The sequence below is a fragment of the Camelina sativa genome, chromosome 15 (assembly GCF_000633955.1).
Source record: "Camelina sativa cultivar DH55 chromosome 15, Cs, whole genome shotgun sequence".
Classification (NCBI taxonomy): domain Eukaryota; kingdom Viridiplantae; phylum Streptophyta; class Magnoliopsida; order Brassicales; family Brassicaceae; genus Camelina; species Camelina sativa.
Genome location: NC_025699.1, coordinates 7,028,057 through 7,050,498, shown reverse-complemented (window position 1 = coordinate 7,050,498; position 22,442 = coordinate 7,028,057). Strand labels below are relative to the sequence as shown.

At 35.7% G+C, this 22,442-nt stretch overlaps 5 protein-coding genes, 1 non-coding gene and 1 pseudogene across 10 annotated transcripts; 5 read left to right on the top strand and 2 right to left on the bottom strand.

Moving 5' to 3' along the window:
- On the bottom strand, positions 120 to 4,763 carry LOC104745792 (RNA exonuclease 4-like). 5 transcript variants are annotated; one of them, XM_010467146.2, is made up of 13 exons: positions 4,375 to 4,763; positions 3,852 to 3,987; positions 3,683 to 3,745; positions 2,444 to 2,654; positions 2,252 to 2,339; positions 2,069 to 2,147; positions 1,666 to 1,747; positions 1,449 to 1,557; positions 1,234 to 1,322; positions 1,092 to 1,156; positions 897 to 975; positions 574 to 677; positions 380 to 499 (listed from the first exon to the last, which is right to left on the bottom strand). In XM_010467146.2, the coding sequence occupies exons 4-13, from the start codon at positions 2,534 to 2,536 to the stop codon at positions 475 to 477; spliced, it is 813 nt and encodes a 270-aa protein (XP_010465448.1). In that variant the 5' UTR covers positions 2,537 to 2,654; positions 3,683 to 3,745; positions 3,852 to 3,987; positions 4,375 to 4,763; the 3' UTR covers positions 380 to 474. The 5 variants fall into 5 exon arrangements, with proteins under 5 accessions (XP_010465447.1, XP_010465448.1, XP_010465445.1 ...); XM_010467143.2 differs by adding an exon at positions 4,237 to 4,295 and having other exon boundaries at positions 407 to 677; XM_010467144.2 differs by having other exon boundaries at positions 407 to 677; positions 4,375 to 4,419; positions 4,620 to 4,763.
- LOC104745790 (E3 ubiquitin-protein ligase Arkadia) lies at positions 8,355 to 11,744 on the top strand. The gene is made up of 6 exons (XM_010467139.1): positions 8,355 to 8,464; positions 9,599 to 10,348; positions 10,432 to 10,760; positions 10,859 to 10,957; positions 11,076 to 11,237; positions 11,338 to 11,744. The coding sequence occupies exons 2-6, from the start codon at positions 9,622 to 9,624 to the stop codon at positions 11,527 to 11,529; spliced, it is 1,509 nt and encodes a 502-aa protein (XP_010465441.1). The 5' UTR covers positions 8,355 to 8,464; positions 9,599 to 9,621; the 3' UTR covers positions 11,530 to 11,744.
- Positions 11,816 to 12,880, bottom strand: LOC104745791 (ras-related protein RABA1g-like). The gene is made up of 2 exons (XM_010467140.2): positions 12,527 to 12,880; positions 11,816 to 12,389 (listed from the first exon to the last, which is right to left on the bottom strand). Exons 1-2 carry the CDS (start codon positions 12,745 to 12,747, stop codon positions 11,957 to 11,959), a joined length of 654 nt encoding a protein of 217 aa, XP_010465442.1. The 5' UTR covers positions 12,748 to 12,880; the 3' UTR covers positions 11,816 to 11,956.
- On the top strand, positions 12,915 to 15,798 carry LOC109129077 (annotated as a pseudogene).
- TRNAI-UAU lies at positions 18,703 to 18,776 on the top strand. The gene has a single exon. It is a non-coding gene; the product is annotated as a tRNA-Ile (tRNA).
- LOC104745788 (protein IQ-DOMAIN 1-like) lies at positions 19,035 to 20,261 on the top strand. Its single transcript, XM_019237060.1, has 4 exons — positions 19,035 to 19,295; positions 19,364 to 19,477; positions 19,548 to 19,889; positions 19,998 to 20,261. The coding sequence occupies exons 1-4, from the start codon at positions 19,221 to 19,223 to the stop codon at positions 20,163 to 20,165; spliced, it is 699 nt and encodes a 232-aa protein (XP_019092605.1). The 5' UTR covers positions 19,035 to 19,220; the 3' UTR covers positions 20,166 to 20,261.
- On the top strand, positions 20,248 to 21,988 carry LOC104745789. Its single transcript, XM_010467137.2, has 2 exons — positions 20,248 to 20,603; positions 20,943 to 21,988. Exon 2 carries the CDS (start codon positions 21,029 to 21,031, stop codon positions 21,779 to 21,781), a length of 753 nt encoding a protein of 250 aa, XP_010465439.1. The 5' UTR covers positions 20,248 to 20,603; positions 20,943 to 21,028; the 3' UTR covers positions 21,782 to 21,988.

Genomic DNA, 22,442 nt, shown 5'->3' with positions numbered 1-22,442 from the left:
TTCAATTGGCCCCGGGTTAATCTCAAGTGGTACTTGTGATGTGAGATTGAGAGTAGAGATTTTGATTTCAACAAACCCAACCGGAAACGGACAACCAAACCGGAGAACGTAAACGGGTATACAAATCTGAACAATATAACTTAAGAACCTCCAAAAATGTATTACATGATCTATAATATCAATATGGTATAACATTGTGATGAACTTGTACACAACAAGATAGTAGTACATTTGGTGCGCCTGATGCCGACAACAATCGAAAGAAAGGAAAAAGACCAAAACTTTTCAGCGATTCTTGGTTTCTGTTTAGTCATGTTTGCTCTCGCTGATTGATTCAAACAAGTGGACTGTCATTGGTGGAAGCGTTCCCTACTTTCACTTTCTTCTTAGGCTTACGCTTCTTTTGTTTCAGCCACATCCGTGTCTGGTCTTTCACATTTTTCTCCCACTCTTTTCTGTGCTTCTGGTAAAGCATCATAGCTGCTCGTGCATCATCAATCTGCAGTTAAGGAAGAGTTAAAGATTTGTAGATGCAAAACGTGAAGATGTTTGTTTATATTCAGATGTATATACTGATAAGCTCCATCGTGTGTACGTGCGTAAGAAGAAGCCACGTGAGACTGGCACGTGCGAGGAGAGTTGAGAAGTTGGATAAGGAAGACAAAAGGAATAAATATCTGCAACTAATTGTTTACAGTTAGAGAGTATAAAGTCTTCTTCCTCTCATTCATAAACATTTCATGTATGTGGTGTATAACTTTCTCCTGCGTGAGAACTTAAGAGAGATAGCGAAGGAGAATATGATGCTCTAAGCTTCTCTTTGTATACCGATACATTTACAGAGTAATATTCAGAGTATTATTCAGATCTACAACCTTGTTCTAACATATACTTACAGGGCAGTGCTCTCCATTTTGAATGTCAGCTCCTAGAATTTCAGATGTGAGATGTTTCAACGACTTTCTGGGTTTGCCCCTGTTTGGAAGATTACAGATTCATTAGGTTACAATCCAAAGGTTTGAAGTCTGGGAAAGCAGAAGTGTGACAAGTATCAACTAGATAAAAGAGAGGGGTCTGAGTGTTGCGAGTACTTGAGAAAGGGCTGATACTCAGCTGTGTCCCTTATGTCCTGTTTGGGGTGTGTTAGCAGCAAAGCCTGTTACAAAGTTTATTTTCTGTTAAAACTCTGTAATGGTATCGTAACCAGATTCTAGATTTGTGAAACCTACAGACCTTGAGATCGTTGTGCAAGGCGTGTCCCACTAGAATCTTTCCCTTTATCAACTCCGCTACTTTGGTCTGAGCAACGCGGAAATCTTTGGCTGAGGTTAAAAAAAAATGCTAAATTAAGATCAAAGTTCCAAACTGTTTAGTAATAAATTCAATCCATTTGCACCCTAAAAGCCTTAGTTCCAGCGGAGTAAAAAAATGTTGAAAGCAAAACCAACCTTTTCTCAAATCTCGAGGTCGAATCCCACTAATATGTGTACGAAAGTCAACAACACGTTCCACTGGACGGACAAACTCATCGTATAGAACATTTCCCCATTTGTTAACCTGTCAATAAGATGGTGGAGTAAGCAATCAGTGACCTTCACGTAGAAGAAGAGAGAGATATACACCTTAAGAATATGGATTATGGGAAATACAGGATGAGATGTGTACCAAGGTAACTCGTCCAAGAGCACTTTTGGTTCCTTGACTGACACCAACCATTTCACAGTCCATAGCCACTTCATCTGTCAAACTATCCACATGTTGGTGAGATTTGATACACAGATTGCTCAAAGAAAGAAACATCTATTAGCAAGATCTGCTTATATCAATTACCCAACATTCTTTCACTATCTAAGCAATGCAAGCCAATTCCACAATGATCAACATTCACAAAAATGAAAAGAAGAGCAAGATTATATAGCTTATAACCAAAAGTTATGTACAAGATAGTCTGAGAACCTAAAGAAACCTACAATTCAACAAAACCCCTTAATTCCTCAGAGCAGGAACACACTAACAATGTAAAACTCATATGGTGTTGTTAAATACATTTGTCTATATCATGACCCACCTGGAGTCGTCGTTAACTGGAGTTAAGGGATCAACCTTAGGTACATCAACCTCTGAATCGGGTCTCTCTTTCCGCTTCCCTACATGTATGCTGTGTGAGTCAGAACAACTGAGAAACCAAAAAACATGGTCTATAAACCCTAAACCCCAAACCTCAAGTTCGAATTTTTAAGTTGAATGGTACCTAATATGGAGCTGGGATTATCTGGGCTGTCATTACTAAACGATTTTCGAGTGTTGCCGTTGTTTCCATGAGAGTTAGATTTCAGCTTCTGCAAGCACGATAGACAAAAAAACCAAAAAGAGTTCAATGGCTGAACAAAAAAAAAAATCTGGAGAAAGAGGAGAAAGGTAAGAGAAAGAAATAGAGACTAACTTGTTGGAGGAGTGACCAATTAGGGTTTAACTGAACAGGTTTTGTATTTGTCTTCTTCGTCTTCTGCTTTCTCTTCAGATCAGAAGAACTCATCTTTTTAGTTCAGCGCCGGTCGTTTGGAAAATTTGTTGAGAAGCGCGGCTCAAGAGCCCAGAGTAAGGTTTAAGAGAGCTCGGTTAAAAGACCATTCCCAAAACGGTGCCGTTTCCCTCTAAACCAAATAATACGATTTTCATCACGTTAGAAATACTATAATAATTTTGGTTTGACCAAGATTTTGGTATGATAAAAATTATACATGTATTCAATTATTGTATTTTTTTTTTTTAAAGCTAAGATAAGATATCGATGTATTCTTCTATATATACATTTTCAGAAATATTTTTGAAATAATTCCTCAACTTCCACCTTAATTACAACCCTGCCATTGTATTAAATTTTTTTATTTAAATAATTACAGAATAAATTATATCAAATTCGGATATTTTATTTCAATATTATCTTTCCATAAAACTGCATTAAACATATTAATTGTCCTTCGATCTGATGGATGCCGAGATTTCCGATTTATCTTCTTGATTCGGAAATATTTTTACGTCCAACATATCTTCAAAATCAAAACAAAGAAACAGCATTTACAACCAAAATATATCATATTCCACTAATATTCTATCAAACCAAAATTGTAGTCATTATCTCCCTGATTATTCGCTAACTCTAATATTTTATCTCCTTAATGGATCTCATTTACTCGACCTAATCATAATCCTATAAATATGTAACATTGCCAACCCGACTTAACATAAGCAACCACACTCATACAATACTCACAAGAAACCGTAAACACTTTTCATACCTGGAAAACGTATACAATAATGTCCCTAATAATGTTTGGTGAGACCTTTGACAATTGTCAAATTCAATTCATTAGTTGTCAAGCGTAGCAGATCACAAGCATTCACAAAGGTATATTTTGATAAGATAATCTTTGTACTTAGTTGATACATTTTTTTTTTTTTAATGTTTGAGAGTCTGCTTATTGTAATCACATATCTACATGAACGTGTATACATTTTATTTAGTACTATGTCAATATAATTCACAATATTTATTTTTCTCATCATTTTTATTTTATTTTATTTTGTAGACATCGTTCGACAAATCATGAATGCTACCTAAGCTAAATCTAGGCTTTCAGATAGAAAATAAAACAAAGAATATCAACTTGCAATGAACTACCTTGAGGAAGATCACACACCTTCATCTCTAGCATTTTAATCAAACAACCATACTACTCCCAACCTATACGACATAAAGCAGTCAGTTAGACATTTATCCACCTAATTTTGCAGGATTATTTCTATTAAGTTTGTTACTATAAGCGATAGATAGTGGTACTGGTACTAACCTTTTTCATGTGTTTTATATGGAACTGGTGTTGCTTCTTAATTTAATACTCCCATTGATTAATTCAGAAGCTCTCACTTGCTAATTTCTTCGCTCAAGAACATACTGTCAATCTCCACCATACAACTTTGGAACCTCTGTGATAATATTAATCATTGATGAGTCCATGGTTATAAATTTTTTTGTTATATGATAAACAAGATAAGATAATAAATTGCCTTTTTGAATCAAATGTTTATGTTATCATTTTTCTAATATATGTAGTAGTAATTTCACATACTTCATAAGAATAGAACTCATTTCAGTCTTGGATCTGAATAATCTTGAAAGTAATGAGAACATGCAGCTCAAATGACAAACTTTTTTTGGCCAAACTATGAACTGACCTGACGACCACTTTTTAGATGAAGATTCATATTTTTAAGTGATTTTTGAACGACTCTCTCTGGAAGCATCCAGTTAAACAATAAAATTAGATCGGAATCAAAGAAAGGAAGAGAAGAGGTAAATTTACAATTACTTACCCAAGTAATTCTGGTCGCTCATGAACTAAGTGACGAAGTGTTAATCTGAACAACCAAAAAAAATCACTTTCAGAAATTGAGCTAGAATCTGAGGAGAAACCAGCCTTGGAGATAGATTAGACTAAATCTAAATCTATCCATTCAAGTAAGTAAGTAATCATTGGTGATGATGAGACAAATTCGGAGGCAGAGTCAAGGAATTGTTGAGTATAGACTACAAGATTGGATGAAGAAAAAAATCAAACATGATATGTTGATCCAGTGGAGGGAGGTGGTACTGGCGGTGGAAACGATGAATGAAAGAGGAGGAGGAGAGAAGAAAGAGAGAAATGACTTTTGCCGTGACTTCATGTCTCAGTTCGGCTGATTTTGTTTTTGCCCCAACACAAAATATAATAAATCTTATATTTAATCTTATAAATTAGATGATTATTATGACATGTAACAAATGTCACCCTAAATTGTTGTTGGCTGTAGCTAAGATCATATCTAATTGTTTTACCTTTTAGATTCTAAATTGAACCATATTTAAATATTAGCAGTTAAATTAAACTTACAAGTATTATGATACACAAATTAAATTATAAGTACCATTGTTAAATAACAAGTATTATGATTCAATCTTAGACTAGAATTATTACAAGTGCTGAAATAAAGTAAAAAATATGGNAAAAAAAAAAAAAAAAAAAAGTAAAAAATATGGTTTCCAAAAATATTGTACTCAGATCATGTTTTTTTTTTTTTAACATGTCGTTTATTTTAATTTTTGATCTTATCCTACCTTGATAAAAGATTCCTTTTTAAAAATAGGTCATGTAGATTGCTATATTTGAGATCATAATAAAAAAATCTTTTTTCTCTCTCTCGTCGAAGGCGATATCGTGAAGGCAGTTACTTCAGCAACACAACCTCTATTATCACCGGTTTCCGGCCAGCGCTGGCTTCTCCGGCGTTGGCCAATCCTTTCTTTTTCCTTCAGTTTCTAATTTCCCTTGTTTTTACTTTGATTTGCTGCAAATTCAGAAATCCCAAACCTCCGTCTTGTCAATCTCGTCCATTCCACTCCTAATTCAGATCTTGAAATTATCATCTTCTCCTGTTTGGGTGATGTTTAATAACACCCAAAGATCATTATACTTCGCGAGAGTAATGGATTCACAGTCGAACGTGTTTCTCTCGTTTCATAACAGCAGGGAACAGAGGTCTCAGAATCAAACGATGGGATTGGTAATGTCGTCGTCTCAATTTCGTTTTATCTTTCTCTTCCTGTGGAAGAGTTTTATTTCGACCCTAATCTGGTATCAGTCCAAGAGTTTTTGTGTCGGTTTCTTTCCGTCTATGAACGGTGTTTGTCGTTTCAATATAGAAACGTGTCACTATCAACATCAAAGGGGATATGCCTCTTATTTGGATCTATCCTATTTGAGAAAGGGAGATCCATTCTGGATTTGGGATCCAGGAATATGTGATTGTGTTTTATACTCTTGGGGGATGGAACTATGGATGCTTGGCTTTGACTACAGTCGGACAATGATATTGTTTGATACTTTTGGATTTAGAGATATGTTCACTGGTTACAAAACAAAGGAATCAACATTAACTGGCGATGATGTTGATGGTTACTTCTTAAAGTCGACAATCTACCCATTGTTGGAAAAATTATGGGGTTCTTCACTAACTCAAGAGAATTTCATTTATGTATTTGGTCCGAGACGGAAGCGATGTTCTCAGCGAGTTTCATTACCCACCACCTTTTGGTTTGGGTCTGCAATCTGGGTTTTCGACATAGGAATTGGCAAGATTAGGGTCAATAAAGAGGCTCAGGACAAACTAATGCTTGTTTGGGATATTTTCGAGAGGAAAACAAGGTCAGTATTTCTTAGAAAAACACTTATACGGACTAATTGGTATCAGATTGTTGACTGTTCAGAGCTATCAACGAAAGCAATGGGTTTTGTAATACGATGTGCATTTTGGTATTTCTACAAAGAAAAGTTAGACAAGCACAACTTTCGTATAAGAAGATTGATTACCAAGGAGGAAAATAACGGTTTTATTTGGCTGTTAGCGAGTAAGGCTTTAAAGAAAGCATCGTCAAATTCACTCTTTGTTTTTACCATCTTCAGTATATGGCGCATATTTCTGCTTATGTAATAATTTGCTTTTGAAGTTTCTGTAATGACCTTGTAAACTCATGTTGTTATCAATGAATGAATTTGTTTCGCCGGAAAAAAAAAAAGTAATTTGTGTTTTTTTTTTTGCAAATATCACTAGAATTTTACATAATTAATAATTTTAATTGGTTATCACTTTTGAAAATATAGTATCATTACTTTTTCTATTATAATAGTTTTCATAAAAATGTAAATGACATCAAATAACAAAACATATGATCATCTTTTATTTTCTAAAATATAGTAAACCAAAAATTTTGTACCGCGATGTATTGCATGTTAATTAGTATTCACATTTAGACCTATCAATTAAACTAAAGTGTGTTGGACGGATGCGACTACGGGTCTAAATATTTCAATAAAAATAAATATATTTTATATATATTACCGTATGATATTTTTCAGTGGGTTAAAAATCTTTAAATCCGTTGCGGGATGGATTTAGCGTGACGGGTTTGAACTATTAAACCAACACTAAAATTTTTAACTTATTTCTTATATTATATATTTATAACCATAGTTGGGGGTGAACTAAGTTACAAATTCTATTCATATTTATTATATGAACTACAAAATATACCAACACATGACAGAAAAATAAATATTATACCGCTCCAACTAAGATTTTAAAAATTGAAAAATATATATTAAAAACATAATATGATTAAATCGCCCCGCAGTGTACCGCGGGTTCAATCCTAGTATAGTAGTAATGTCCTTTCTTAACATAAACAGAGAGTGAAATGATTAATTGGGGGTAATTAGGTGACTTGGTGGTTCAACCAACAAAATAACTAGCACATGGGAAAGCAGAAGCACCTCCCCTATAAAATAAATATTCGCATCATATGTTACTTGCATCCTCGGATTCATTCAATTGTTCTGTTCCGACACACACAAAAAAAAAAAAAGAACTCATGACGCATGGAAGATACTATTATCTTGTGTAAGAAAACGTACATCTTTCTCTGATGGATTGATTCGAAAGATCACATTTTAACGTTTATGTGAAAAAAAAACTTAACTAATATTGTTCTCTCTTAATCTGTCGAGATACCACGACCACGTGTTGAGTTGGGATCTGATCGAACACTAGTTACATTTTGGAAATTAAAAAAAAAAACTGTAACTATTCTTACATAACTCACTGTTTTTTGCCATGTTGTTCCATATCAATCAGATCACTGATATATTATTGCATTAGTTCTTTAGCTCTCTGCCTAACTTTTTTGTTTGTCAACGACGTTGTCATCTTTTTTTTCTTTTTTTCTTTTTTGAAATCATCCTACTCCTATGTATATATGTTGATGAAAATTAAACGAGGTAGAGATTTTTTTGTTTATAACAAAAATTGGTTGGTTAGAGTAGAAAGCATATCTTATTCATTAGTTAAAAGGATATGCCAGTGACATGCTTGTTTTCTTGTTAAATTCAATTGGGCATGCTTTGGTACAAGACAAAAGCGATCCTGTTATTAAAAGTGGTAATTAGATGAGAATTTAAACTATTAAAGAGATTAATAGATTATTATGTTAAATTAAATACGACGTCGTTCTCATATTTAGGGATATTGATTATGATCTTTTTTTTTTTTTTTTACTTAAGAATAAAAAAAAAAAAAGTAATTGCAGTCAGAAACCTCAAAGAGAAGAAGAAACCAATGAAAAAAAAAGTAGTAAAATACTAAAATTAATAAAAAATGAAAAAGGAAAGATAAATCCTAAGAGAATAATAAAAAAAATAAAAGAAAACAGAGAAGAAAGAGGAAAAAATAAATATAACCATCCGTCACCGTGTGAGGAAAATAAATTAGAAACTAAGAAAAAACCGACGTCTTCATCTTCATCATCTTCTCTCTCTCTCTCGCTCGTCCTTGTTGTTGTTGGATCTCCCTATCTCTCTCCCTGATTAATCAGGTACTTTATCTCTCTTATGATCATCATCACGATTCTTTATTAGCTTTTTGATTCTGAGTTTTTTTTTGGGTTAATTGTTTTTGCTGATTATCTTTTAGGAATTGTTTACGAGCTTTGCTGATGAATTGCATTGTTTATTGGGTTAGTCGAGATTTGGGTTTAATCTCTTTTGATCGTCTAGGTTGTTGTTTGTTTAATATTTTGTAACCCTCTGTGTTTGTGCTACATACCCTGTAGCAGCTTCCGATTATACGAAAATTCAAGTGTTTTTTTTTTTTTTTTTTTTTTTTTTTTTTTTTTATCTGATGTTGACAAATGATATCATCTTCTTCTTCCTCTTTTTTGGTTTAGTCGGTCAAATAAATGGTATAAGAAGATTCGGGTCACGTGGTTTTCATGTTTATAAAACCGGCTCCGACCAATTCTTCTTCTTAAATTAGACGGTTTAAGAAGACCAACACTAATCAATTTTTTCATTTTTTTTGGACAACAAAGTACAAAAGATTGGCTCAAACAAACCAATGCATAGGAATATTATTTACACAGGTAACTAAGTACGATAATATGCGAATACGGCGTGCTAAATTATCCGCTTTACCAATCTGAGAGTNTTTTTTTTTTCTTTTTCTTTTTTTGCTGAATTGTTTTCGAAGCTTTGTTTCTTCAATCTTGATGCTAGGCAAGGTCAGGAGCTGATTTTTATAAATCTCATGATATATTCCCTACTTCCTTCCTATAATTTCTTGTTTTTTTTTGTTTAGGTTGTGAAATTGGGTTTGATCTGATTTTGGTTAGGCATGTCTGGCAAGTTGGCTTTGTCTTGTTTCCTCCTTAAAATTTAATATATAATACAAGACTCTTGTTTTTGTCACAAGAATGTTTGGTTTTGCCGAAACCACTGTTTGGTTCCTGTGAATGTTCTTCTTGCTTTCTGATTTGGGTTTGATCTCTGTTTCATATACTCTGCAATGTATTCTTGATGCTTGAATGTTCAATGTGCTTGTTTGCAAAGCACTAGCTAGAATGAGCTTGCGGTGTAATAACATCGGGTCTTTGCTGTCTTTATGGGTGAATTTTTTTACTTGTTCTTTCGCTGTGTACTGTTTGCTGATCTTTGTTTAATTCAACTACCAGGGAGTTTCTGCAACGAAGCAAATATGAGACGAAGAAATATGATGATTGGTTCAGACATGGAGCAGCATTCTCAAAGCTTTCTCGGTCATCCTGAACCTTGCTTTGGAACTAACTTCCTGTATCCAAACATCCCACCGGTGAACATTGCTCCTCATTTAGAAGCTCCTTCTCTGCAAGAACCTTACGACAACAACTCAATGTTCTACGGGCATCCACAGCAGTACCATCCTCAATGTGCTTCAAATCATGATTCTGCCATGTCAACCGCACCAAATTTCTATCCCCCTTACGTGAACTATGAAGCTCCACCGAGTTATCTCTCGTCTCATGGAAGCTATGGTGCAGTTGTTGGAGCTAATTCCGCTGAACATGAGAGAAATCCCCATTTTATGGATCAGGGATACAAAAGAAAGAGTTCTGAATTAATAATGCCTGGAAATTCTCAGTATCAACTAGCAGCTCCTTGTTCGTTCCCTCAATTGAATTCACAAGAGGCAGCACCTATCTCATTCCAACAGTTTGGTAGTTATCCACAACCACTAGATCAGGGAAGTTTCAGGAACAGAGAAGGAGCAGCTACAATGGATCCACTTCTCTCTCATGGCCATAACAACTTCATTCAAGGGAACTATGCAGCTCATCCTTTTGCACCTCTTGGCTCAGGCTGGTATGACCAACACTGTAACAGCAACAGATCTGATGGATCGTCTTCGCATTGGTCCCAAGTACCCGCTGCACCTTATATGCCTGGTACTATCTTTATTTGCAGCATTTAGATTTTTCATTTTGCAAGTTCTTGAAAATTTTATTCTTGTTCTTGAATGATCTCTTAGGTAACGTTGTTCCTGGATCCATAGACTCTGGTAATGTCTGCTTCCAAAGATACCATGAAACATCTAGTAGCAGAAACCCCACACCACCATCTGTATACCCAAGGAACCACTATATTAGCCATCACCCGGTACCTCTTCCTCCCATTGTATACCCTCACATGCCTTCAGCCTCATACACTGAAAATATGCATGCTACTTCATACACTCATATGGGACCCGTTCAATCAACCGGATTGAGGATAAACCAACAATATCCCCGAGAAGATTATGTGCCTGGAGCAATACTAAGACACCATGGTTTTCCTCACCTAAGAGCAATTCCCACAGATGTACTATCCTCTTGAGCACATTTGTCATCTTCTAGAGTCAGTTTGTTCAAAAGAGTGTTCACTTCCAATAATGGCTTTTTCTATGTTAATATGTTTAGGAAGTTGCACTTTGGGAGGCAGGAGAGTTCTACGATGATGATGATTATGTCGATGATCATCAAGCCATGCGCTTAGATATAGAGGACATGTCATATGAGGTTAGTCTTTTAGACCACATAATTCAAATGGTCCACGTTACTCTTTCACCATATAGCTATTTAATGAATTCATGTTGGTTTGTCTTATCTGATGACATTCAAAACCTGGATGGTGCAGGAGCTTCTTGCTTTGAGCGACCAGATTGGAACTGTGAAGACTGGCTTGTCGGAAGAAGATGTTAAGGATCTTCTGAAAAGAAAAACCTCATTAGCGACCAGAATCAACCTGGAAGAAGCTCCATCTACCGATCTAGAAAGCGATTCTTGCACAATATGCCAGGTAAGGACTGCATCCCCCAAAGCTTATGCAAACAGTCAAAGTTCACTTAGACTCTTATTAGTAGTAAAATTATCTTTTCTTAATAATGTGAAATTAACAGGAAAACTACAAACACAAAGATAAGATTGCAACGCTAGATTGCAAGCACGAGTACCACACAGAATGCTTGCAGAAGTGGTTGGTTATCAAGAACGTGTGCCCAATCTGTAAATCAGAGGCACTGGTCATGGAGAAGAAGAAGAAGCTACGGTTAAGTAGTATAGGAGAAGAGGTTACTACGGATTCAAACTAAGAGAGGTTGGTTACCCGTACGCAGATGGTTTTTTTAGACGTGCTTTTTTTTTATCTATTGGTTTTATAAGAGAGAGAGAAACAGAGTCAGGGTAAGTTTCCAACCCCAAATTCTGTAAATTTGTACTTTTGTGCACATAATTTGTGGTGACAGTCTAAAAGCTGAGATTGGCTTAGTGACTATAAAAAAACTGTACAGGCTTCTTTGGTTCTTCATTGCACATTTTGGTTGCTCCTCTTTTACATTCTTTATCTAAAACATCTTTTTGTTTATCAATTCTCGAATATGATTTTGTAGAAATAATTATAAGGATCTGAAAAACTTACACCAAAAGAAGCAACCAAAAGGAAAACACAAAGGAGTATTATCATCTGCATAATCTGCATATATCTTCCTAAGAAACAAAATAGCTGTGGATCGAGAGAGATCAACTAGAGCAGCATCCGACCTTCTTGACATCAGAAACATCGTCCTTAGACCCAACATTAATACTCTTTCCTTTAGGAACAGTAGCCGGATCATCTCCAATATCCAACGCTTTCTTGCTTGCCACACGGTATATTTGAGAAAGCACTTCAGTGAAAGCATTCTCCACGTTCAACGCTTCGAGTGCAGACGTCTCCATAAAAAATGTGTTCTCTCTCTCTGCAAAGGCTTTAGCATCTTCAGTAGTAACAGCTCTTAGGTGACGTAGATCAGCCTTGTTACCAACAAGCATGATCACAATGTTGGCATCTGTGTGGTCTCTAAGCTCCTTCAACCATCTCTCAACGTTCTCAAATGTAACATGTCGCGTAACATCATAGACAAGCAAAGCTCCAACAGCTCCTCTATAGTATGCGCTTGTGATTGCTCGGTATCTAAAAGTAACCATCACCAAACATATGTACATGAAAACTTTTTCACTAAGAAGCCCCCAAATGTGTCGATTAGGTTATAACACAATCAATCAAATTGGAAGAAGAGCGGAATTGAATTTAGAAATGGTTAATTATACCTCTCCTGACCGGCGGTGTCCCAAATCTGAGCCTTGACGATTTTTTCGTCGACATGAATGCTTCGGGTGGCGAATTCGACACCGATGGTGGATTTAGACTCGAGGCTGAACTCGTTGCGGGTGAATCGAGAGAGAAGGTTGGATTTGCCGACGCCGGAATCACCGATTAGTACCACCTTGTAGAGGAAATCGTAATCATCGTCAGCTCTGTACGCCGCCATTGTGTGAGAGAGAGAGGGTTTCTTCGATTAGAGAAGCAAGCAGCTCTTTTTTTGTTTCAGATTAACCCGGTGGGGTGGTAAGAAAACGTGTACTGACGGAACAGACGGAGGCAGAGATGAAACGCACAAAGAAGAGAAGAAGAAGACAGACAGAGAGAGAGATTTAAATGGATGAGAAAATTTGCGTAGATCTGCGTCTGGGTCGGGTCGGATTCGGATCCGGATCCGATTATTATCGAGTCGGATTTTTCGCAATGGTATTTGAAGTACATTTTTAAAACGGGTCAGGTCAAAATTGAAATATGGTCCATTCATTGATATCTTAACATTTTTAATTTGTATCATTAATAATAAATATTGTAATTAACAGATATCTTAATATTTATTGATATTCTAATAATTTAATTTGATATTATAACTTAAAACTGAAATTATTTAAAAATAAAATTTAATAATATATATTAAAATTAATAAAATTACTTATTCAGTTATTTTTAATAAAATATACATATTTATAATCCTTTGAGATTCAACACTTGCTTATTTAATAACTAATCTCCTACATCATTTTTATAAGTTGGTTACAAAATAGATTATAGATTAAATATAGTTTGGTAACAAAACAAAGTTATAGATTAATTGGTTAATCCGTGTGCTATATGAATATATTTAAGAATATCCCAAAGAATTTGCTATATAAATATATTTAAGAATATCCCAAAAAATCTTTTTAAAGAGAAAATATTCCAATGATTTATACAATTTCCAAAATAAAATCTTTAGTATTCCATGTATTGTTACAAAATATATACTGTTAGGCATAAAAATATACTGTTATGCGTCAAAAAGAATAAAATTTTGGCAATTATCGTGATTTCCGAGTTTGAAAATAAAATCTTACCTAAGCACGCGTCATACTAAAAAACTTTCACCAAACATGTTCAAAAATTAAAATAAAAAGAAACAACAAACATAACTATTTATCATACATAAAATTACAAAATTAACAATATAAAACTTACAAAATAAGTGTTTTTTTCAAGCCATCATAAAATATGATTTTATTGCATAATGTTTGATCCAAAATACCTTTTAAAAAAATCATATAAATTATATTTTATTCTAAAATTATAATAGAATTGCAACCCGTGATCTAGCACGGATACTAATCTAGTATTGTAAATATTTTGCAAATATAATAATATATATAAAACTTTGATATATTATTAAACACTATTATTTTACTATTATATATAAATATACAAACTATTGTGATTTTGAAAACAATTTTTCTTTTGTTCATAAACATAAGCCTAAAAACCTAATACCCTACTTTTCTTGATATTCTTCGGTGATTTTGATCTAAAAGGTAGTATTAATGTCGTTTAATTCTAGATTAGAGAGATCATAAACTGCGGTTTGGTTTTCCTAAATTTATTAATCTAATTTTTTGCTAGGTTTTGAAGAATATGACAAACAAAAACGAGATGATGCACAAGGAGGAGGAGAAAACGATGGTGCTGTGGCACATCAGCAGCTGTCCGATGGCCATGATCCTTGTCTGATCAGTCGGAGAATAGAATCGGCGTTGAAAAAGTCAGGCCAAATTGGTCTTAATGGGCATGGACACTTTTTGGATCATTGTCTATTTGGTCATGACCACTTTCCGCCCAAATAAAAAACTGTCCAAGCGGACACTAGACGGACCATTTGACACTTCTAAGGCCAATGGCGCTACCGCTCTGGTCCTTTCTTTATCACTGCCTTTGGCAACCTAACAGAGATCCCTGGTGACGATGACGTTCTGCGCAAGCTTTCTTCCACTGGAATCGCTCTTAAACATGGCTACGGTTAGTTACATAAAACAAATTATCTTCTTTCTTCTCTATGTATATTAGGGAGGATTTAGTCTAGATTAAACGTTACTTTGCTTTTTCTGAAACAGACGTTGGAAGGGGTTTGGTGGAGTGGACCGATGTGAATCCAGCTCCGGCTACTATAATGCTCATATCTGATTCTAAGGAACTGGAACCGTTAGCTCGTACGCTTTACGATTTAGAAAATCAGGGCTACAGAATTCTTTTGGCATATCCTCAACGAGCTCCAGCTCCCGACTGGCTCTGGCTTAGCTTTCTCAGTGGTGTTTCTAAAGAGTGGTTATGGAATAGCTTACTGTCAGGTCTTAACTTTGTCCCCTCTCTCTCCCTCTCTTTCTCTCACTTGATATAACCAGCAAAGCTGTTGTTCTCAACTAGTTCAGTTTGGATTCCCACATGCAGATGATGATGTTGATATGGGGGATGACAAACAGGAAAAAACAAGACTTGTTCTTCAGGAAAAGTGCAGTGAAACCAATGAATCTCCCTGGACTTGCTCAGTATGCGATTTTCCTGGCCAAAGCTTTGAATATTTCACCACGCATCTCAAGAGTGCGCAACATTCATATGCTGTAAGCATCTCTACCTCTCTTTGCTTCTAAATACATTTGTCACCTGTCTTACCCTTTTCAAAGTAAAATATAATGCCTCTGGTTGTCAAGCAGGAGTGGGACTTGGAGGCTAGTCATAACAATGTGGATCGACTAGACCCTGCTAAGATTCCCAAGGGTCAATCAAAGGCAAGTTTTATATTATCTTATCCCAAGTTGAGATTTCTAATTTCAGGAATTTCCCAATTGCACTTTCACAATTTACCAAATTTCTTCTGGATTTGGTTGTCAAGCAGGAGTGGTACTTGCTATATAATCAAGACGTGGCTCATCGTACTTCTCTTATAAACCAGAGGTCCGGTCCCTTTAAGCTTTTAAACATTGCTACCAATACCATGGTGCAGCAGAGTCAACCAAAGGCAAGTTTTAATATCTCAAGTATTTCTTTTTTTTACTTACGGTTGAGTTTAACTAGACCCCAGATGCGAAGAGGTACATATATAACATGCTTTTGATTTTGGATATACTGACTTTGGCTGATGCTTAAACATTGAAGGATACCTGAGAAGAGAAATACTGGAGAAGAAGCTGTAGATGAGAAGAACCCCGAATTATCGATCTAGATGGAGGGACGGACAGTACGAAATAAAACGAAGAAGAATGTGCTAAGACCATGTGCATCGACATCTACTTGGGCCGTCCCCCAGTATTTTTCTTTTAAAAATAAATCAAAAAAAGCCCAATAATGAAAAAACGTATCTTAAAGTGGGACGTTTTTCGTCCGTCTACTTGGACACGTGGAAGCTGGTAATTGGGAGAAATTTTGTGTAGGGTTAACACAAAACACTTTGTCGAGCCCATCTCCGTCTTCTTCTTCTTCTTCTTCCTCCTCTCTTTCACAGCACCTGCAGCTTTGAGTAACTCAGGTATTGATTGAATCTCTCTCTCTTTCCTTCACCATGAATGCTTCTTCAATATTCGTGTTTGGAGTACGTAGACAGAGTTTTGTGGTTTTGCTCTGTTTTTTTTATTAATCTTGAGAAAATTTTAAGTGAACGGATGCCAATTTTTGGTTAAGCAGAATCGTTGATTCGAATTTGGTATTGGATACATTCCAATTCGGATTAATTTGACCTACGGTTTGTGGGTTTGTGTTCTGATATGTTTGAGCTCAACCCTGATTGAAAAAATGTGTTCTTTATAATGTGAAATTCTGATTTCGGTTCATTCTCATTTGTGAATTATGAGAATGAATCTGCAGAACGAAGATGGAACTAAGGTTGAATACAGAGTTTGGAACCCTTTCCGTTCTAAGTTGGCAGCTGCTATTCTCGGTGGTGTTGATAACATCTGGATTGTAAGTAAATCTTATTGATGCTTCTGTTTGTGAGACTTGTTTCATATATTGATGTTTGTTATTTCCGTTTTGATGTAGAAACCTGGTGCTAAAGTTCTGTATCTTGGTGCTGCTTCTGGAACCACAGTCTCCCATGTCTCTGATCTTGTTGGCCCTGTAAGTAAAAACTCATCTTTTATGTAGTAGATTATCAGACTTTAGAGGTGTAGTAGAGTTTCTTATATATCTTGGATTTGTGATCTGGTAGGAGGAATGTGTGTACGCAAAGAAGAGAACTAATGTTATCCCAATCATTGAGGATGCTAGACACCCTGCTAAGTACAAAATGCTTGTAGGAATGGTTGATGTTATCTTCTCTAATGATGCTCAGCCAGATCAGGTTTGGTTCTTTTGTATATCTAACAGTGAATGTCTAGCTTTACCAAATAGCATTATGTTTGCCCTTTGCTTAAAAATGGTGTTTTGATAATGGCATATGATGATTCTTACTTGGATTCCCCTTCAGATCATTATGGGTGATGCAAACTCCAAGTTTCTGATGCTTAAGAATATCTTGTTTCGTTTTTTTGGTTTTTGACTTAGTAACCAAAGTAAAAGCCTTAACCTACTATGGAATTTATTTTCTACAATCTCTTTTTCTAATCAAGTACCATCTTAAATTTTAAAATCAGTCTTTATTTCTCGGTTTTGGTTTTTTGGATGTATAACCTAGTTGCCATGAGTTGTCTTACAAAGTTGTGAATTATGAGACGTTGCTACAGGTACTACAACGTCTCGTCTTCTTCTTGGTCCTATTGGTTTTCATCACAATACGGGTTATGTGAACATGTTGGTACAGAGAGCTGGAGATCGCTTTAACGATCTTTTCGTTTTCCCCATTGTTTTCAAAGCTTGTGCTAAGCTCTCGTGGCTGTTTCAAGGTAAGTGTATCCAAGGGAGTTTGTTGAAGAGAGGGTTTGAGTCTTTTGTTTCTGTGGGGAACTCGATTGCTGACTTTTACATGAAATGTGGAGTTTGTTGAAGAGAGGGTTTGTACATAGCCAAAGTTACAATTTTAAACTTTCAAAATATTATTATTTTATTCAAGGGACCAAATACAAATAGACACACACCAATGCTCATACTAAAAATAAGAAACTTTCAAAATAATACTATTAAATTTGAGGGACCGAAAATTGTCCCAACCGATGCCCATGCTCTAAGGGGAGTTATACGTTTGGGGTTATGTGTAAGGAGTTGGACAAGAAGGGCCTTTTGGTGAAAAAAAACTAACAATAATCATTTGTGACATTTAAGATTAAATTTCGGAGCATTATTATTGAGTAAGTTTTTTTTTTTAAATGCTCTTTTGAAAACATACATACTTTGGTTTCGTCACAAAGAATTTTAATCTACACACTAGTTTTTAACCTCTTAACATTCAAAATGGTATCTGTACATTACATATATATATTGACCAACAAAAAAAAGAGTCCATATTAAATTGATAGTCTGAGAAACTCATGAAAATACTAAACAATATTTTACATGTTGAACTGTCCCATACTTTCGGATTTCGGTGTTCGTAACACACCTAGCTAAGACATATAAATCGTCGTGGTGTCTAAATACCACATGATGAAAATTGTATTCTCGAAATAATCCACCAACAAAAGAGCTCTTGGAACGGATGGAATCGAGAGACAAGAGACTATACGGATTTATCGATTTGATATATGTATGTAGTTTTTTCCAAACAAATTTTGAAACTAATTAAAGGATATTTGCCTTTTTAAAACGTCAATGTAAAGCCTATATAGTCTATAGAACTATGTCAATAAAGGTTGTATCATCACAGATAGATCGTGATTTAGTTAGAGTGTAGTGTTAAGTATTTTTCCATTCTTACATAATGAGTTAATATTGTGTCTATAAAGACTATATAATACATGATATTTTCTGAGATTAAGAAAAGCACAATACAAATTCAAATTTGAAATTTTATTTGGATGCAAGAATTTGGGAATAGTGTTTAAATTCATTGGTTGCTAAAAAATATTGTTTTTTTTTTTTTGTATGTTTGAATTACAATTATCAACAATTACGAGAGTGGTTGGAATTTTGTGAGATATACATAAGAAAAAATTATACAAAACAGAGAAATAAAAGTATGGAACAAATCTAATAAGTTGGTCCCGTAGCTCAGTTGGTTAGAGCGTTGGTCTTATGAGCCGAAGGTCGCGGGTTCGAGCCCCGCCGGGACCAATATTAGGGAAAAAATTCATTAATTTTATTTTGCGAATCAATCCTTCATTTCTATGAGTCTCATCAATCTTGGCCTAAATAATTAAAATGATCAGAAATAGCCCCCACCTTGAATTTGAAGAAAAGATCAAACAACACCTTTCTCCATTGGTTGAAATGTCAGTCACCAATATGGGCTTATTCACCACCACAGAGAGAGCGAAGCTTCAACTCTCCTTCTCTTCTCTTTCTCTCTCATTTACTTAAAAACCACTCAACATTAAACCTTCTTGTGCCTTCAAACAAAGAACACATTATAATCTCATATATCTCTTTCAACATATATATATACAAAAATCTGGTTTAAATATTCAGTCAGATTATGTGATAATCTTGTTTAATAAAATGTTCTGCTAGCTCCTACCTGATCAGAATCTCTTGCCTTTATACTGATTATCTACTGTCATGGGATCTGGATGGTTGCTCCGCTCTATCACCTGTCTAAACGGACCAAAGAAGACCAAACCAAATCAAGGCAACGTTAGTATAAACTATGTTTCATTATTTTCCTTTCTTGTCCTAAATGACTTCAAACATGTTATCTCTAGGTACATTCTGAAACATCAAACCGTGTCAAACCGGTTGGATCAAGCTCTGCTTCCACCACGCTCACTAGAGAAGTCGCTGTTATTCGCATTCAAAAGGCTTTTCGAGCATTCAAGGTTCGTCATTTTCCACTATCTGAAAATTCTGATTCATCGCTTCACTTTTTTTTTTTAATCTGATCTGCAGGCGAGGAAAAGACTATGCAGCTTGATGAGCGCGAGGAGATTTAACTCGCTGATCCAAGGCCATAAACTGAGTAACCAAACTTCAACTGCACTCAATGTGATGCATACTTGGTGCGATATACAGAGTCAGATCAGAGAAAGACGTTTGTATATGGTGACACAAGGTAGACTCGAGAACAAAAGACTGGAGAAGCGGTTGAAGCTGGAGATCAAGCTTCAAGAGCTAGAAGTTGAATGGTGTGGAGGTTCTGAAACAATGGAGGAGATTCTAGCAAAGATCCAACAGAAAGAAGAAGCTACGGTGAAGCGTGAACGAGCAATGGCTTATGCTTTCTCTCATCAGGTCAATGAAACTGAGACTTCAACTTAACATTGGTCCGTTGGTAGGTTTGTAACTTAGATAACTTGTAGCTCAAGTAAATTTCTTGTTTTTTGTATTTTTTTTTTGCAGTGGAGGGCTAATGCTACACAGTATCTAGGTCAAGCTTCATTTAACCTAGGTAAAGACAGCTGGGGATGGAGTTGGAAAGAACGGTGGATTGCAGCTCGACCTTGGGAGATTAGGGCTCAATGCCACGTCAGTAAACCGATCAAATCAGCTAAAAACCGGAAAAATTAGCACCCAATGGGACAAAGACCTCCACTAAACCGGGTTTGCCAAACACCAAGGAAGTCAAAATTTCCAAAAAGCCTGGTTCCGGATGAGTTTGATTAAACCGGTTTATGTTTCACATATCAAAATTGTCTGGTTTGATTTTTTAATGGTTTGTTTTTTCTATAAAATTGGTGGTTTCTTTTTGTATACACAAAACAAAACTCTTTTCCTAGTATTTATTAAACCAAGTTCTTTTACATTTTAGTCTAATTTGGGCCTACTCTATTGGGCTTTAATGTTACACAAACGGCGACGTATTGTAAGGATGCCAAATTATAGAAAAATGTCATTCAGGTCTTCTCTTCTGTCTCTCTCTCTCTCGCTGAACATTTTAAGATCGCTTAGCTGGTTCGTTCGTGCATCTGATTTGCTGCTGTCTTAATTTTTCTTCCAAGAGTTGAGGTAAATTTTGATTCCTTTCTTTTTTCGATTCTGAATCTTCTTCTTCTTATGGTTGCTTAAATGAATCTTGGTTAAAATTGGATCGACCTTTCGTATTTTGCTGCAATTTCAATTGATTCTGGAAGAAGAAGAAGAAGAAAAAAAAACGACCTAATCATCTTTGTTCACGTGAAAGGTTTTGAATTTATTGTGGTTATGATTGAGAGAAGAGTTCATATTTGATTGAAAACGACCCTTGGTTGTTTCTTTATTTTACCCAGAAATTGAAAAGTTCGAAACTTTTTTTCTGTTTTTCACATGAGTCGATCTAACTTCCAAACTCTACACTTTAATTCTCAGGTGTTTTAAAAATCTAATCTTTCTTTGGTGGGTGAGGTGAAGAGACTCTGATTCACAGATCTCAAAAGAGTTTTTTTATAAAGAAAATGAACAGAAACACAAGAATCGATATCCCTTCACCATCTTTAGCAGCCACAGTCTCCGCCTCTGCAGACGGTGAGTTTAATGAAGACGACATCTTTGCAATCGACATATCTCACGCGCCTCCTCCTCGTCATTCTCCCGTGTCGTCTCCGTCGCAGCAGCATCTTCATCATCATCCTGCTCGTCAGCTTCAGAGGAGCAAGAGCGGTTTGAAAAACGTTGAAGCTTCTGGTATCCTTGCGGCTCTTCCTGAATCCTCTGGAAACAGCAGTTACTTGAGTCATGTCTTTCACCACAAGCCTGCTGCTGTTCTCTCCACTTCTGTCTCCTCCACTGTTTCTTCATCGTCTTCTTCAGGTGGTGGTGGTGGTGCTTCAGCTGCTTCTTCGTCTTCGTCTCGAGCTATCCCATCCGCTCCTAAACCTCCTCAAGAGAGGCTTCCGTTTGCAGCTTCTTTTATAGGTGGTGGTGGTGGTGGGAAGTATCCTCAGTCAGCTCCTGTTCAAGTGCCGTTAATGTCTTCGGCTATGATGAATCGCCATAAGAAGGAGTTTAAGCTGACTGATGTGGTGGATGATGATGAGGAGGAAGAAGAAGGCGAAATGCTTCCGCCTCACGAGATTGTAGCTCGGTCTTTGGCTCAGTCTTCATTGTTATCTTGCTCGGTGCTTGAAGGAGCAGGAAGGACACTTAAAGGGAGAGATCTCAGGCAGGTAAGGAATGCTGTTTTCAGAAGAACCGGTTTCATAGATTGAGTTTTTTCTTTTTTCTTTCTTTACTATTCAGAAAGACCATTCTTTAATTTGTTATCCCAATTGATGAACTTCTTTATCCCCTTATTTGGCCACTGAATCTTGTCAATGTGTATTGTTCATATATGTTGTCTACATTAGACGATTTGTTACTTTCATATCAAAGAGATTGATGTGATTGCACATGTTTATAGTTGCTTTCATGCTTCACATGTTGATGTTTGGTGACAGAGATGGTTAGAGTTGTTTTGAGGTTTAAAGTTTAACATTTATATGCAAGCCCTTAATGACAGTCTCTGAAGAAAGTTCTTGCATTATTCGAGCCATGAAAGTTATTTATATATGGCTCGTTGAGGTTGACACTGATAATATGATCTAAATTGATTAATCTTTAAAGAGAAATGATCACCTTTTGAGCTTTAATTGTGTTTCTTTTTGCAATACTGTATTTGGCTATTTGCTCCTTTCAAATTGGTATTCATGCAATTTATTTATGGACTTGTCTAGAGCCTAAAAGGCTGTGACTTTTTTTTTTTAACTTGGATCTTTTGAATAAAGTAGTGAGATCTCTTACAAGAGTGAGAGAGGGGACCATTCTTAAAGCGACAGCTCTTTTAACAATTTTGGTTCCATCTTCTTCAAAATCCATCCCCAACCCATAAGA